Genomic DNA, 15,529 nt, shown 5'->3' on the forward strand with positions numbered 1-15,529 from the left:
CTTGGGAAGAAAACTGAATTGTTTCCATGATAGGAAATTAGGGTGAAAAGTCATACTAGAAATGATTACCAGGAAAGATCAAACAATGAGGTTTGGGGAAAATCAATGGAATGTTGAAATCAAGTCAGAGAGTTTCTTAGAATCCTGGTTAGAGGTCAATATGATGGGCCATACAGCTTAATCCTTAGATTTGGATAGCTCTCCAATAATAACAACTTCAATTAAGAGCAATTTTAGTGCAGACATGAAGTGAAAAGGCTATAGAGTAAGCTAGGGCAACAACAAGAAAGGATTAGTGGCGTTTGAAGGTTACTCAAGTAGAACAAAGGTGTTAAATTATAGCTGAGAAGTTGGTAGGCAAAAGAGAAGTTGTCATATATTGAAGTTAGAGATACATTGTTACCTCATGGTCTAAAGGGATGGTTTAGTGGCAGAGGAGAATATTAGCAGGGAAACGAGTGTGTAAGCGTGTGTTAAGTGGGAGTAAGTGCTCTGAGTAGGTAGACACGGATGCAGAGTTCATGGACACCCCTTCTCTGCAACCCATCTTTCAGTGGAGTGACATCACAGTTAACAGTTAACAAGTCTAATACAGGTAGTATTAGAGTTTTGAGAAGAAAGGAGTAACTTTTTTTCTAAGAATTCGAGAGACTGAGCAGTTTGGGAAAATAAGAGAGGATGAAGGAATTAGGGGTGTGTGTGGAAGGAGAAGAAACTTCCAGCTATCACAAGGACTGAGCTGATTAAGAAAGAAGGTGTAGGCGATTTGATAAGTGACTGAAAAACAGATCAAGTTTATAAACTGGGAATCCTAGCAGGGTCATTGTAGAGTCAGCGAACAGTAGGGAGAGGACTGTAAACATAGGGAACTTCAAGCATCAAGAATAGAATTTATGAGGCTGGAGAAATGGTTCAGTGGTTAAGAGCACTAGCTGTTCTTCTAGAGGACCAGGGTTCAACTCCTATTTAAGCTTCTGATGGCCCACATGTGTATGACATGTATCATACACAGACATATATGATGAATAGGATTCATGGCAATGATGTTATGGAGAAGTTATAATTTCTGATGATGTCAAGGACTAAGCTCTGACTATAGGACTGTGAGGCTTGGGACAGATTGTAGGATAAGGTCCCCGGAGAAGGCTAGGTTGTTGGGAGATCCATTTTTTCACATCCTTGAAATTCCACAAATTAAGGCAGGGATTGTACTGGAGGAAGAGACAGTGCTCCCGACTGTAAAGCTAATTTCAAACACATAATGGTAATAAGAGTGTCAAAAGAGCACCGGATTCATTTCAGAATCTATTTTCTTTTTCCTTCCCTTTCTCAATGAGTGACCCATATAAAGAACTCATTACTTCCACAAAATACTATCCCCTCTATTAAATCCCTTACATTATTATACTAATATCTGGTTTATACTTCATTTCCAAATACTCTATTACGCTAACAGAACATTAAATAGAAATATTAATTAGAAATATGAAAAATGATTTAATGCAGACAGAAGACGAAGCTTGAAAAATTAAATATGGATTCTTTATCCCATCAGCACCACACAGTGATAGGATGGCTTTAGAAAATGGTGTTCCTTTGTGAAACCCACAGCGATTAAAATTTTAATTCTACTCGAATTCACTTGCAACTATAGATTGGAGTGCTTGTACGTCATAGACATGATGCAGATGTTCACACACATTCAGTATGGTAATTGAAGCGTCTTCCTACCATGCTTCATAAAATGTCTGTCACAACACAGGGACACAGCATCATCTTGACACTTCTCTGAGATCTCTGGAGTCTATAAATACCATCAGCGTAGTCATATGTTCACATCATAATCTCCCCGCCCCCCCCGAACTGGCCTTGTGTTGTATTTGCCATCTGAAATCACTGATGTCTAATCATATCACGAATTTTCATTCCACAGGTTACTCCTGGAGTGTTATTTTATCACGACTCTCATTATTCAGTAATGGCTATTTTAAGAAGGGCTCATGCTTGCTGAATTGAATTTCATGACTATCAAAGTGCAGACACTTCTTAACCTCCACTGTTGTGATTATTTTTTTGATCCTTAGAGGCCTTGAAGTAAAACATGAATTTTCAAAAATTAAATTCTTCCTCATGATGTTGCCTTTAGACTTAGCAGTGGACACATAAAGGCTCATCATGAAGATTTATTGGAAAAACAGACATGCCTTTACTTGCAAGTCTAACAAAATTTCTTAAATTCTCTCTCCAACTCATGACAATAAAGTTAGTGAGTAGGACTATATTATACATAATAAATATATACATAATAAAATAATATTAAAGGTTTTCAATATAACCCTAGGCTTAAATGAATTACTGGAAAATATTTGGATCAAGCTGCAAATACCCTTTCCCACAATCAAAACTCTGATAACTGTTCCTGGGAGATTTGCAATTTTTTTTATATCACCTACATATGTACATTGAAACCTTTCCAACTAGTTTATTTTCCGATATGTACACTAGAGAAATGCTATAACCATCATGGAATTAAATATAGGACAGGATTTCATCAGTTATAAATATTACAGTAATGTTACATCTTTGATATATCCCAACCTCCATATATATCTCAGGGTTACTCTACTAACCATAGAAATCTCTTGAAAATCAAAATGTCTTAAAAGAAATTACATTTTCAGGTTCTGGAAGAGTAACCATTGTTTTTTTTTTTATTTTTTCTCTTTTCAGAGCAACAAGGAGATCGTCTTAACCAGAACATTCAAATATGTGAGAAACTCTCAAGCATGAAACATACAGAATCCAGTTGTGCAAAACTCACAGAGCCAACATGATCTAATAAAATAGACATTCAGGGAGATTACAAAAACTCACTTACCAGATATCTCTTCTAGGCATTGCTTAGCTGTCTTACTGTAGGAAGAATCCATCTTTGTGGGGCTGGTACAGGAGTCAGCAGGTGGTAAAGAGGTGCCTTCATTTTCTGAATGTGCTCTGAAGTTAACCAAGAAGACAGAGACAAACAATTATGGTCACCAATGACTCATCAAAGTAATTCTTCAGCACAAGGAGAAATCAGTTCACTTCAAGTTTTCCATCAAGGTCATTAACTCTATTTTTTTTTTTTTACAACTGAGATGCTCCACAGATATCTATCTGTATGAGAAATTATGAATTTATTTTATACACTGAAGTATGAAATATGAGTATATATATGCATATCTATATACAGCATATATATAATAGATATCATATATGAGTTAGGTATTGATTAAGATCTCGTGGATTTAGCTGCACTTGAAAACTTGTATCTATCAACGATTGATTGCATTGGCTGTGGGTGTGAAAGAAAAATGTGTGTCCATTTTATAGAACATCTGGAAAATCTGACCATATAATGCTTTTGTAATCATAGAAAAGCACTGAAACCATACCTGAAACACTTTTTAATGCCTATGTTATAAAATGTGTCTAAAATAGAATGCATAAGAATAAATAACAAATAGGCAGTGAAGCACACATATGACTATGATAATCTAATGATTCTGGGACATGGAAGCTGGTCAGAAACAAATGCTTTCACTGATCTCTTGTATGCTTACATTTGTGTGCATGTAAGTAGTGTCCAGGGAAATGTAGTTAACAAGTAAAGAATTGTCTAATAAAATGGAAGGTAGTCAACTTAGGAGTCACATACTTGTGATATTCCAGTCTTACTTGATACAGTTTCCTCTGTACACAGTTGAAAATTCTAGGGATCTCTTGATACAGATACAAATTGCACACACGTTTGATTCAGAAGCCCGTGTTTGAGAAAGTCACAGCACGAGCCACTGAAACACAGGACTCAAGCTGGCACAACACTGCATGCTGCTGGACTATGTGGTTTTCAGAGATTCCACTTGCCCTACTTACAATTCCATTTACAGCACTGAGACTAGCGCATAGCAAGTCATCCATTACCGTATCTTAGCATGAGAACACTTATAGAAATACTTGTCCGTGAAATAAAATGTCAGTATACTTCTGAGTCACATTTTCACTAATCTATGGCTATCATCCTAAGTCATGGTTTTGTGAAAAATAAAATATGAATGTTGATATTAGAACTAGCTCACGTTTACCCAACACCTTGGGGCAAGGTTTGCAATCTCAGTACTACAGAGGTAGAGTCAAGAGCATCAAGAGTCTAAAGCTAAAGCTGGGATAGATATATGGCATGAATGGCAGAGGATAGTAGGAAGATGGTTAGGAGAAGGTCAGAGAGGAAGGAATAAATGGGGAGATGGCTCAGTCTGTAAAGTGCTTGCCACACAACCATGACATGTGTTTGCATTTCCAGCATCCACATAAATATCAAGATGCAATTATCTGTCTGTAACCTCAGAGTAAAGAAGGCAGAGGTAGGCAGATCACTGGAGCTCATGGACAGCCAATACAACTGAATTAGGGGACCACCATGTTCTGCTGAAGACTCTGTCTCAAAGAATAAAGTGACTAGTAGTCAAGTATAACCTCTGGCCTCCACTTTCAGGCATCCATATGCAATCATGCACACAATGGATGAACACGTATTTATGTATCACATATGCCCAATATCACATGTGCACGTATACACACATGCATGAAATATATAATTGACATTTAACTGGTAGATATAAAAATTGGAAAACTTGCTATGATTTTTAAGAAATTATTTAAAGCTGTTTTGTCCTTGGATAGACGTGTCATATATGTGAAGTAATAATCAAAAGAGAAACAAAGCCAGAGTTGTATTTTCCTGACTTCTTAGTCTATTTTATCTGAAGAAGAAGGCAAAAGTCCTCTCATGTTTTCTAGGGCTTCTTGTCCCATGTTGAACAAGTGAGTGTTGAGGTATGCTAAAGTCACTGAAGAAAGCTATCTGGCTGCTGTCCAAGCAGTATCAAAGAGGCATCCAACTTGGCAAACTGGCTTTGACTCAAGACTGGCTTAAAAATTCTGCAGGTTCACTATTCAGGGACTTGTCTCCAAGAAGCCGAGTTACCTTAGGTGTTTACTGAAATGACTGTCCGAAGCCCAATGCTAGTTGTTTTCTATTACATCAGTACCAGTAGCTGTCCTGGGAGGCAGAAGGTGTGATTGTAATGCTTATAAAAATTCAGTACCACTCTGGGAAAGTCTGTATGAACATGAGAATATTTAGAATGCCATGCGAGCAGAGATTTTGCTCTACCCAAAACAGATCTTAGAAAGCATGTCTGAGCTGACAACTGTGGCTACCTTCCTTACTTACTGAACCGACTGTTCACCTCTGTTGACTAAGCCTCTGTTGTCCTTTATCTTTGACACAAAGATTCTTCACATTCTACTTGCTCCGTTTTAACTCAGACTTTCCAATAGATTGTGTTAGTGTGAAAGAACATACTTGTAAGTTGATTACCTTTTAGTGTCTTTTTAGTTTAAGGCACAAGAAAAGATTGTTTATATTCTACCTCTTTGGTGGCTATGCCCTGGCATTCTCCATATGAGTCATTTACAGAAGTAAATATATGGAAACAGAGTAATTGTTAAAAAGAACATAAGGCACTAAACGCTGCATCATTTTCAAAAGAACTTGGAAGCCATCATTGGTTTATTTTCAGAAGTAGGTCAGCTCAGACATCTCTGTTCCATGCATCTTATACAACTGTCAAATATCTAGTCCTTTCTCTATTTATAATAGTACTGGAATTAGATTTTAGCTCTGGTCTACTGGAATATAATCAACACTAATTACTAAAGTTTTGCCTTTTATATACATAATCAAAGAAATTAGCCAAGGTTCTTGACAATTTCCAAATGCTCTCTATTCTTGGGACTATTATACACCAGTAGAATAAAAATATTTGGGTCTTATCATGAAACTATTTATGAAGATGTCATAGGAACACTTTGACATAGTGAATACTGCAGAGTATCCCTCACTGGGATACAACACAGGCTGAACTGATGACAGTGCACTTTATGAGTACCTATTGAAACTATGACCGGGAGCTTGGAAAATACTGTTTACTTCATGTAGAGTCCTAGGTCCCCAGATCTACAAGATGTTATTAGAAGTTGTAGAACTAAGGAATCTAAATTCCAACAATGATTAGCCCAAAATGCCAAGTCCATTTTTTATGTATTTTCTATGCTACAAGTATTGGTCTAGTGTAATATCTATGTAACAACATTCAACTTCTTTCCAATTCTGCAAGGTGGTTGCTACAGGCAAAAAAATTTACAGTTTCTAGTTGTCTGACTGAGATAATAGCCTTGTATATGTTTAACCGTTGTTCAAACTAGACTGCCTGTAAATGATGACTTATCAATCACTACTCTGACAATTATACTTCATTCATAACCCAAGAAATAAAATCAGACTTTATTAGTCCTTAATGAACACTCAGTATTGTATTTCAACTTCCCTTCACTAATAGACCAGTCTAAATGGGACATTATTGAATGTAATGGTGGGTGTCAACTTATGTATTCTAAATGTTATACTTTACTGGCTATTTAAGCAATTTGATAACTCACATTAGGTACTATCAACTTTGCTCTTTTGTAAAAGAGAGTACTTTTATATTGACCTAAATATAACAGTGCATAATTTGTGATATAAATGCATATGTATATTCATACCCAGGTAACTTAGTTTTGACCACTTAGAAAACCTAGAAGCAGTAACATGGTTTTAAATATAATTCTCCATGAAAAGAAACCAGGGCTCACTGAACAACAGACGAAGCTAATTTAGGGAATGCACATGATGAGTCAAACGCACATTAAACCATACAAAAGAGAGTCTTGAAAAGTGGAAATGCTTGTGGAAAGGTCATACAGAGCAGCCTGCAAGATTTCCCAATGTCATAGATAGGGAGATTTTAAACATCAAATTAAATTATGTTGGCAATGTACTATATCTCATGAAATAAAATAAGACTCTATTAGTCCCTATACTATGGATGGATAGATAAAAGGGACATTATTGAATGTAACGGTGGTTGTCAACTTATGTATTCTAAATGTTATACTTTCCCAAACATGAAATACATACAGATGAAAAATGGAATTATAAAATAATTTATCATTATTAGAATATAATTTTAATTTGGATGTAAAACTTCAACAGATGCTTCAAGCTTTGAGATAATGGAAATTAAGAACAATTGTTTTGTTTTACAAAGGTCTCAAAATATCTTTCTCCACAAATGTTTATTAAATGTAAATGAAATTAATTTTAAAATAGAAAACTACAAGGAATATTACCTTTAAGAAGCTAACAAATCTCATGTCAGAATAATAGCAAATATAAATAATCATACCTTTAGAGTAAGCAATAGGATGAACATAGCTTTATTTGTGTGACACTGCAGGAAAACAAACCCATTTGTTTAATGATGGGTAAATATCAGACAGAGCTAGATAAAGAAAAAATATTGAAAATTGGCCTTTAAAATATAAATGTCAGAAAAATTAAGGAAATACTGTAGAACAGGATCCTAGGAAGACATGACTACCATGTAGTACATTAATTTTAAATTGCTTTAAGTGGTGCCTTGGGAACAATTAATAAAATTAAACAGTGTTTATAAGGAAGAGCAACAATATCAACCAATCAGACTCCCAGAGCTCCCAAGGACTAACCACCAACCAAAGAGTACACATGGAGGGACTCATGGCTCCAGATGCATATGTAGCAGAGGATGGCCTTATCTGGCATCAATGGGAGGAGAGGTCCTTGGTCCTGTGAAGGCTTGATGACCCAATGTAGGGAACGCTAGGGCAGTGAGGGAGTGGGTGGGAAGGTGGGGGAACACCCTCAGAGAAGCAGGGGGAAGGGGGAGGAGATAGGGAGTTTGTGGAGGGGAAACTGGGAAAGGGGATATCAGTTGAAATGTAAATAAATAAAATATCCAGTTAAATACAGCACACACACACACACACACAAACAAATGCAAGGTATTGACAACATTATCTTAAGTTTCCTACAGATCTAATTTTTCCCAGATTACCTGAGCATAAAATGCAAAAGCCAAATACGATAAAGATTGCTCATACCCCTCTATGCTTAGAAAATGTGAACTTACAGCAGGGTTCAATACAATAGTCCATCTTCCAGTAGCAGGCCTGTATTTCTTCTTTAAAATACTGCAGTGTGAGGGCATTTAGACTACTCCCCGGTGCACAAAAATATATCAAGTCTAGCAAAAGACAGGCTTGCGAGACAAGAATTCAATAGTCTTTAGTGTGTGCTGATGACCAATTATGCCCCGTTCACATAAATCTGCCACTGCAGTATAATCTGCAGTACTTGCCTGAGGATGTACAATGCTTTCTCAGAAAGACAGTTATGCGCTCCACATTTCAATCTTTGTAAACACACAGCTCCTCCTACACAATTCAATGTTCAAGAAATGACCTGAGCTTCAGCATTGTGAGCACTTTACAAACTAGTGGTTTGCATCCTCTGTCTTTCTTATTCAGTGTATTCAAATGACAATCTCCCATGTAACCTCCTAGGAGAATCTGGACTGTACAAATCTTACAACCCAAATTTCATCTAATGGTCCATGATGATGTTTCAAAAGGTACAGCTATGATGATGTACTAACTCACATCAAAAGGAAAAAATGCTGAAAATAATGATTCATTGACCTAATTTTACAAATATAGAGAGGTACAGAGGCATACAACTTATATTTAATAAGTAGATTTACAACACTCGAGTGATTTTTGTTTCTTCTTTAGTCATGTTTTGCCTACTAGTCTAAGGGATATTTTCCTCTTCTGAGAATTGTTCAGGCAGCCCCTGCCTCAACTCTTTTGCTTGTATGAGCCTGCATTATATTCCATACTTCCCTTTATTGGTATTTAATGTAAATGAAAAGAAAGTATGTAAAGTTAAAAATGATTGATGACAAGGACTAACAGTTGTTTTAATTTGTTTCTCGTGACTCAATATAGTCAAGTGTCATTTCTCCTGGATTAACTAATTGTTGCACTATTTTTTTCTTACTTAAGGTTGCAAATATGGGGACATAGGTGTGAAGCAATACATTAAAAAAAATTGACAAAAAAGATGACAGATGGAAATGATGGTTTTTAGATATTTAAAGGAGACTATGCATTACCCCAGTCAAGGTATCCATTTAAAATGTGTATATATTATAATATGTAATATAATGTGTATATATTATAATATTCATAATGTATATATATTAATATTTAAGTGAAATTGATTTAAAAGTAAAGAGCTAGAGGTGTTGGCACAGGAAATTTAAAGAGAAGTTATTCAGGCTGTTGTTGAGAGAAAGAGGTTGTAATAGTTAAGACCACAGGATTAATACCGTCTGTCCTAACACTATTAGAACACTAGAAAGCAATTTCCTGGGCTGTAATGAAACAATAGAAAAGGTTTATAAAGTCAAAGCAATACCTAGCTCAGGAGAATTCAGAAGCATTTGAAGTGTAAAATGAAGGCCTACACTGAAGGAGTTCCCTGATTCGCAAAACTAACTCTCTAGAGAAAGTTTCCCTGGTGTGAGGACAGACAGCATTAATCCTGTGGTCCAAGGAGTCCAGGGTACATAATTGGCTGGAAACATAACTTAGCAACCTGATCCACATGGTACTAGTATTACAGGCATTGGGGATATAAGATTGATAGTCTTATGAAGTCCTACTGCACAGTTTTCAAGAACACTCGAGGACCAGCAATGTGTGGTTTGATTGCAATCCCTTCCAGGAGGACATTTCAGGTCATTGTGTGAAGCTATGAGGGTGAAGCTTAAGCTGCCATCTAACTCAAAATGTTTTGGATGGCAGTGTCGTAGGAAACTGCCAACGAAAGTTGCAGTCATGCAGCCGAGATGTGTGTATCACAATTAGCAAAGTTGAAGTACGTGACTACTTAAACCTCCTTAATCTTTAGAAAATTTCATCTCATGAGCCCATGATGCCCGACCTAGAACTAAAAGATTTGATACTTTCTTTGCTAGACTTTTGATTTGGTTAGGTCTCATCATACCTTGCTATGAACTGCGTCTTCCATTTTCACAAGAGGGATGCTTATTATATATCTTTGTATGTGGGTAGTATACAGCTTGGTGGTTGTGGTGGTTGTTGTTGTTGTTTATCTTATAGGAATTCACAGTTAGTATATTGTCTTGAGTCTTGGGTGAGATGAAAACTTTGTAGTTTTAGATTACTGAAATTTGTTAAGAACTGTGAGGATTGTTAATTTGTTAGATGGTATTTTGCAACATGAGTTGAACATGAGACTGTGGAGACAAGATGTGGAATGCTTGATTTACAATGATATGCTTGGGTATCAAGTTTACCAAGGATAGAATTTTGCTGTCTACTCTCAATTGCAAACTTAATGAGGTAGAGAATTTCCTGGGAGATAGGATTCTGGGCATGTCTGTCAACGGGTATCTGGATTAGGTTAATTTAGGAGGAAAGACCCACCCATGCACTTTCCATTGCTTGTCCTGAATTTTAGACTCTATAAAAAGCTCTTAATACTTTTAGTTGATCTTGTGAGCCAGAACAAATCCTTTCTTTCTTATGTTGCTTTTGGAAGGCTATTTTTTTTGTCTTTAAATCATAGCAATAAGAATCAAAACTAAGATAATGTTGACCTTCTACTTATCTTACAATACATATGCAAGCCACTGAAGTCATTCTAGATGATTACATAAACAAGGAAATAGCAAATAGCAACAAAAGCTACAGGGATTAGGGGTACAAATACTGGCTGAGACATAGTGGATATTCTCAGAGTATGTGGCCATGATGGTTTCTGCAAGAAATAGCCAGTAAGTGGAGAGGAGTTATAGATCTTGAAAATAGTCTCCAGCAGCAGAGAGATTGTCTGTGAAGGCTCTTGAGCATGATTAGGTAATGTATATCACAGAAAGCTTGCTACATTGCAATGTGCTATGCAGAGAAGGGATGCAAATGCACCTTGAGTGATAGGTAGAAGGAGAGCGATTTTTGTGAAGCTTAGAAGAGAGCCAATAGATGACTATATAAGATAGAATATGATATAGGTTATCCTCAATTTACAAAGCCCAGCATAACTTGAAAAATGTGAGGTCAAAACACATCAAATACAGCTGTAGGTGTACCGTACATTGTTACTGTTCACTGAGGAGATCTCATAGCTAACTGGGAGATGCAGTTTCTGGCTACTGCCCAGTTTCATTGAAAATATCCTACTGCACATTCCCAGCTCAGAAAAGGGTTAAAGTCTGAACAGCAAAAAGTGCAGTTTGTATTGGATGACACATCATTTTTACACTATTATCCTGTCAAAAAAATTGAGCTAAACCATCATAAATCAGAGATCTCTCTATATTAGTTATATTTCCAAAAGTTCAAATTTTGGCAGTATGTATGATGCAAATGGCCCTGAAGTAAAAGTGGAGATACTCACTGGCAATTTGGTGAGAACTGGAAAGTAATAGGAAGAAATGGTTGACTTGGATTATGTTTTGAGAGAATTGGTGGGACTAGCTTAAGTTGGACACTTTGGGAAGGAGTGATAAAAAGAACAAAATATTCAATTTTCTTCCCATTTGTTTTTTTTAGTCCTCCAGCCACATGGGCATGAATTTTGATGAGAATCTCTTTGGCTATTCTAATTATTTGAACGTATGTGGCACTTCATAATATATTTCTTTGTTCCTTTTAACCTGGATTGGAAAATTGCCCAATACCAGATTTAGGTGATGGTCTAGCCTTCTTCCTTATACCTGACAGCATTCAACTTTCTCCTTATGTCTCACTTCTTACCGTAACTTCTCTATTAAACATGAATTGACTACACTCTCTATTAAGAATTTAAAGTAACTCTTCAACATTGATTCGAATACAATGGACTTTTATACCAGCAATGTCTTACATATGTCATTATATTTTTGCCATGTCCCTTACCTTTGTGTCACCACTGTAAGTTATCTGGATGGATATATAAAAAGAATAGAATGCAGTGACTCTCTTTTGTCGAACTTCTGTCAAATTATCATTTTATCATCTCCTAGATATTTCTATAGTCAAAGAAACACTTATAAAGGCACACTATTTTAATTTGAATGACTGTGATGGTTGAGAACCTCTTCTGTTGAACGTAGTAACTAGGTTAAATTCTCTACCTTTTAATATTAGGTTTTCTCTCCCCATCATGTGAGTAAACATCATAATAACATTAAAATATTTAATACTTGGTGGGGATAATCGAATTATAAATGTTATGTGAATTGTGTTGTACTGGATTAACAATTAGATTGCATGGAATCCTTTAACTATCATAAACTAACATTGCATTTATGGAACTCTGAATGTGCAATTGGTTAGAGAGAGTATTATGAGCCATATATTGGTGTTCTACTAGGGGTGGTAATTAAATAAGGGTCCTGGTTAGCTTTTGTCAATGTGGCATAAGCCAGGAAGAAGGAACATCAGTGAGAAAATACACCACTCAGATTGGAATATAGGCAAGTCTATGAAAATTTGTCTTGATTAATGATTGACTTAGAAAGGACCCATCACATGGGGGATGTACCATTTACTGGCAGGTCATTTTGAATTAAGAACCAGGCTAAGCATGTCATGAAGAGCTAGCCAGTAAGAAGTGTCCCTTCATGGTTTGTGCTTCAGTTCCTGCCTGTAGGGTCTTACTCTCTTTGACTCCTTGTTCTGAATTTCTCAGGGATAGAGACTATTACCTGGAAATACAACATGACATGAACCCTCTCTGCCCTACTTGATTTTGGTCATGGAGTTTTATCATAGCAATATTAACCTAACTCAGAGAGTAAGGAAAGCCTACATTAGGGAAAGAAAAGGGAAATAAATCACCCTCACCCCAATAATTTTCAACTTTATGTAGGTTACTTAAGTATCTAAATATTATACATTTGGACATGTTCATTCATATGAAAAGTATACATTATGCCAATTTATACTAATTTAAAAATTCATACTTTTTTATTGTAAATGATTTCTTCTTCTAGAGAAGGCTGGTCACAACAATTCAGTTCCCCTAACTTCACACTTAAGTGCCGGGATCCACAGGTATTCACTGCCATGCCCTAACTACAAGTGATTACGAAATCTTAAAACATATTACTGACATTTTCCTAGTATGAATTTCCTGATAATAATGCTCATTCTTTCTATATAGCAGAAAGAACTGACAAGCAGAGGGGAACATGTCCTCATGTTCGGGCTCACTGAACATAAAATGTGGGTAGTCAGTCGGAATCCATTTCAGAGGCAAATTTTGCAGGCTCTATGAATTTCTGAGATCATTACTTTTCTGAATTTACATCACTGCTCCTCCATTTCTGATAAATAGGGAAACTGTCACATACTCATGGATTTGTGGTGAAGTTTATGTCAGGAAATGCATATCAATCTTGTAACATGGGCGATTTCAGTAAGCAAGCACTTTACAGGTGATATTATAAAAGATGATACTACAGTTATAAAGTCATAAATCATAAGTATTATCATACCTAAAATTAACAACTCCTATAAACCATGTCAAGGGGTTCCAGCAAGGATTCTTATATTAACAGGAATAGTTAGAATGAGAAAGGCCATGGAGTTCCACCCTCAAAATGCCATGAATCAGAAATATAAGCATGTCTCACTCATGACAGTAAAGCATGAGCATTTAAAACTCTACCTTTAGAGGATATAATTTTATTACTTATAAAATTTTGTGATAATATTTCATAGTTCTGCCATACAGTACTATACAATTTTTTGTCCATTTTATTTATTTCAACTATTTTATATTTATTGACAATAACCTAACTATAATCATTATCACTAATGATGATGGTTTTACATGGAATTGCTTCCTTCAATCTTTCAAAAACAGCGAGCCTTCATCAATCACCATTTGAAAAATTTGTAGAAGGCTGTGTAACACATGAAAAATGTCATTAACATAGCATAAATATCAACTCAGTCTTGAATAGAGTCATATGAGGTAGCTTCGATTATTTCATCTCCATTTTACAGACTGAAAAACTGAAGTTCAAAATCCTTAGAAGTCACATGATCAATCATTGGTGGCAACCAATGTGGCTTTAAGATCCATGGCCTCAAGTGCATTTGGGCCACGTTCCCAAACAACAGCAATGCAAGACTGTGTCTACTCTGAGTTCCTAGCCAGTGGGCCATAACACCACACATCTATTAAAATTTTCTCTCAAGGGAGAAATGAAAGTTTCAAAGTGTACGGAGAATCTGTTTGGATCTCATGACATACCAACAGGTACTAGCAGGTAAGCTGCACTCCTTCCTCATAACTCTACACAAATGCAATGGAATATTATTCAAATATAAATGAGGAGAAAGCCTGTCATTTGATACAAAGTGTAGAACAAGAAGGTAAGAAATGTAATCTTTCTTGCATTATAGATATAAAAAGGGAAGGGGGAGGCTGATCTCAGAGAACTAGAGTGTAGTCATACATTCGTGGCAGGGAAGGTTTTGGGAATTATTGTTCAGAGACACAAAATTTGTTTTTAATAGGAGAAACAAGCTTAGGAGACCTAAGGTTCAGTCCAAGATGGTGACTTCATGTGATAATAAATTGCATGCAAATTCTATAGAGGGAGTATGAAGTGTGCTCTTGACACAAAGGGTAACTCTGTGCATGAAGGCATGTCAGTTAGCTATACTTAATCATTTCGTATGCAAAATGATGATCTACATGGTAATTGCATTAATTTTATGTATTAATTTTTTAAAATTTAGGAATTACCACCAAAGGAATTATCTGGTCTTATAAGATAAATTCAGCAGCAATATAGAGTAAAAATAGGTTACTTTAGTAACTATATAGAAGCATGTATATATTTTCAGATATAATCTATAATTATGTGTTTGATGAATACAGTTTAGAATGCATGCCCCAAATACAAAATTGCAATAGGATTATCTTGAATTTTAATCAAGAGTAAGAGTACTGAATCACACTGGCTGTGGTAACACACACCACTAATCCTAGCCTGGTCTGCAGAGTGAATTTCAGGACAGCCAGGAATACACAGAGACACTCTGTCTTGGGGAAAAAAAAAAGAAAAAAGAAAGGTGGAATAAATTATTGTATTTTCAAATGGAATCCACCAAACTTTCATTTGCTTAAATGAAAATTTCATTTGTTTATCATAGTAAACAAATAAAATAAGACTGCGCCACTTGCAGACATTAGCTGGATGAATATGTAAGTGTAGCTATTCATTTTCATTGACAAACAATATTTGATTTAGAAATGACTGATGTCAAAAACCAAATTAGAAAATGATTGATGTCTTTGAAAAACTATTTGAAATGCACACACGTGCTGCATTTGATATATTTAAAGCTGCCTGCTTTTCTTACATCACTGAAATGCGGATTGTGACTGAGGCATCTTCATTTCTGATTAGCCAGTTGCAGACTTTGGAATGAGAAACACCTGACTCTCCTGACCCAGGTACAAAGGCTTAAATGTACA

The 15,529-nt window shown here is 35.8% G+C and overlaps 1 protein-coding gene across 1 annotated transcript in view; it reads right to left on the reverse strand.

The window, feature by feature from the left end:
• The window catches only part of LOC114613680 (neuron navigator 3), a gene marked incomplete at its 3' end in the record, with an annotated part of 181,791 nt that overhangs the window by 20,559 nt on the left and 145,703 nt on the right, over window positions 1–15,529 (reverse strand). The window contains exon 9 of the mRNA XM_028759036.1: window positions 2,879–2,994. Coding sequence (XP_028614869.1) covers window positions 2,879–2,994 — 116 coding nt within the window. The remainder of the gene's footprint in view (window positions 1–2,878; window positions 2,995–15,529) is intronic.

Source organism: Grammomys surdaster, unplaced genomic scaffold (assembly GCF_004785775.1).
Source record: "Grammomys surdaster isolate TR1022 unplaced genomic scaffold, NIH_TR_1.0 126271, whole genome shotgun sequence".
Classification (NCBI taxonomy): domain Eukaryota; kingdom Metazoa; phylum Chordata; class Mammalia; order Rodentia; family Muridae; genus Grammomys; species Grammomys surdaster.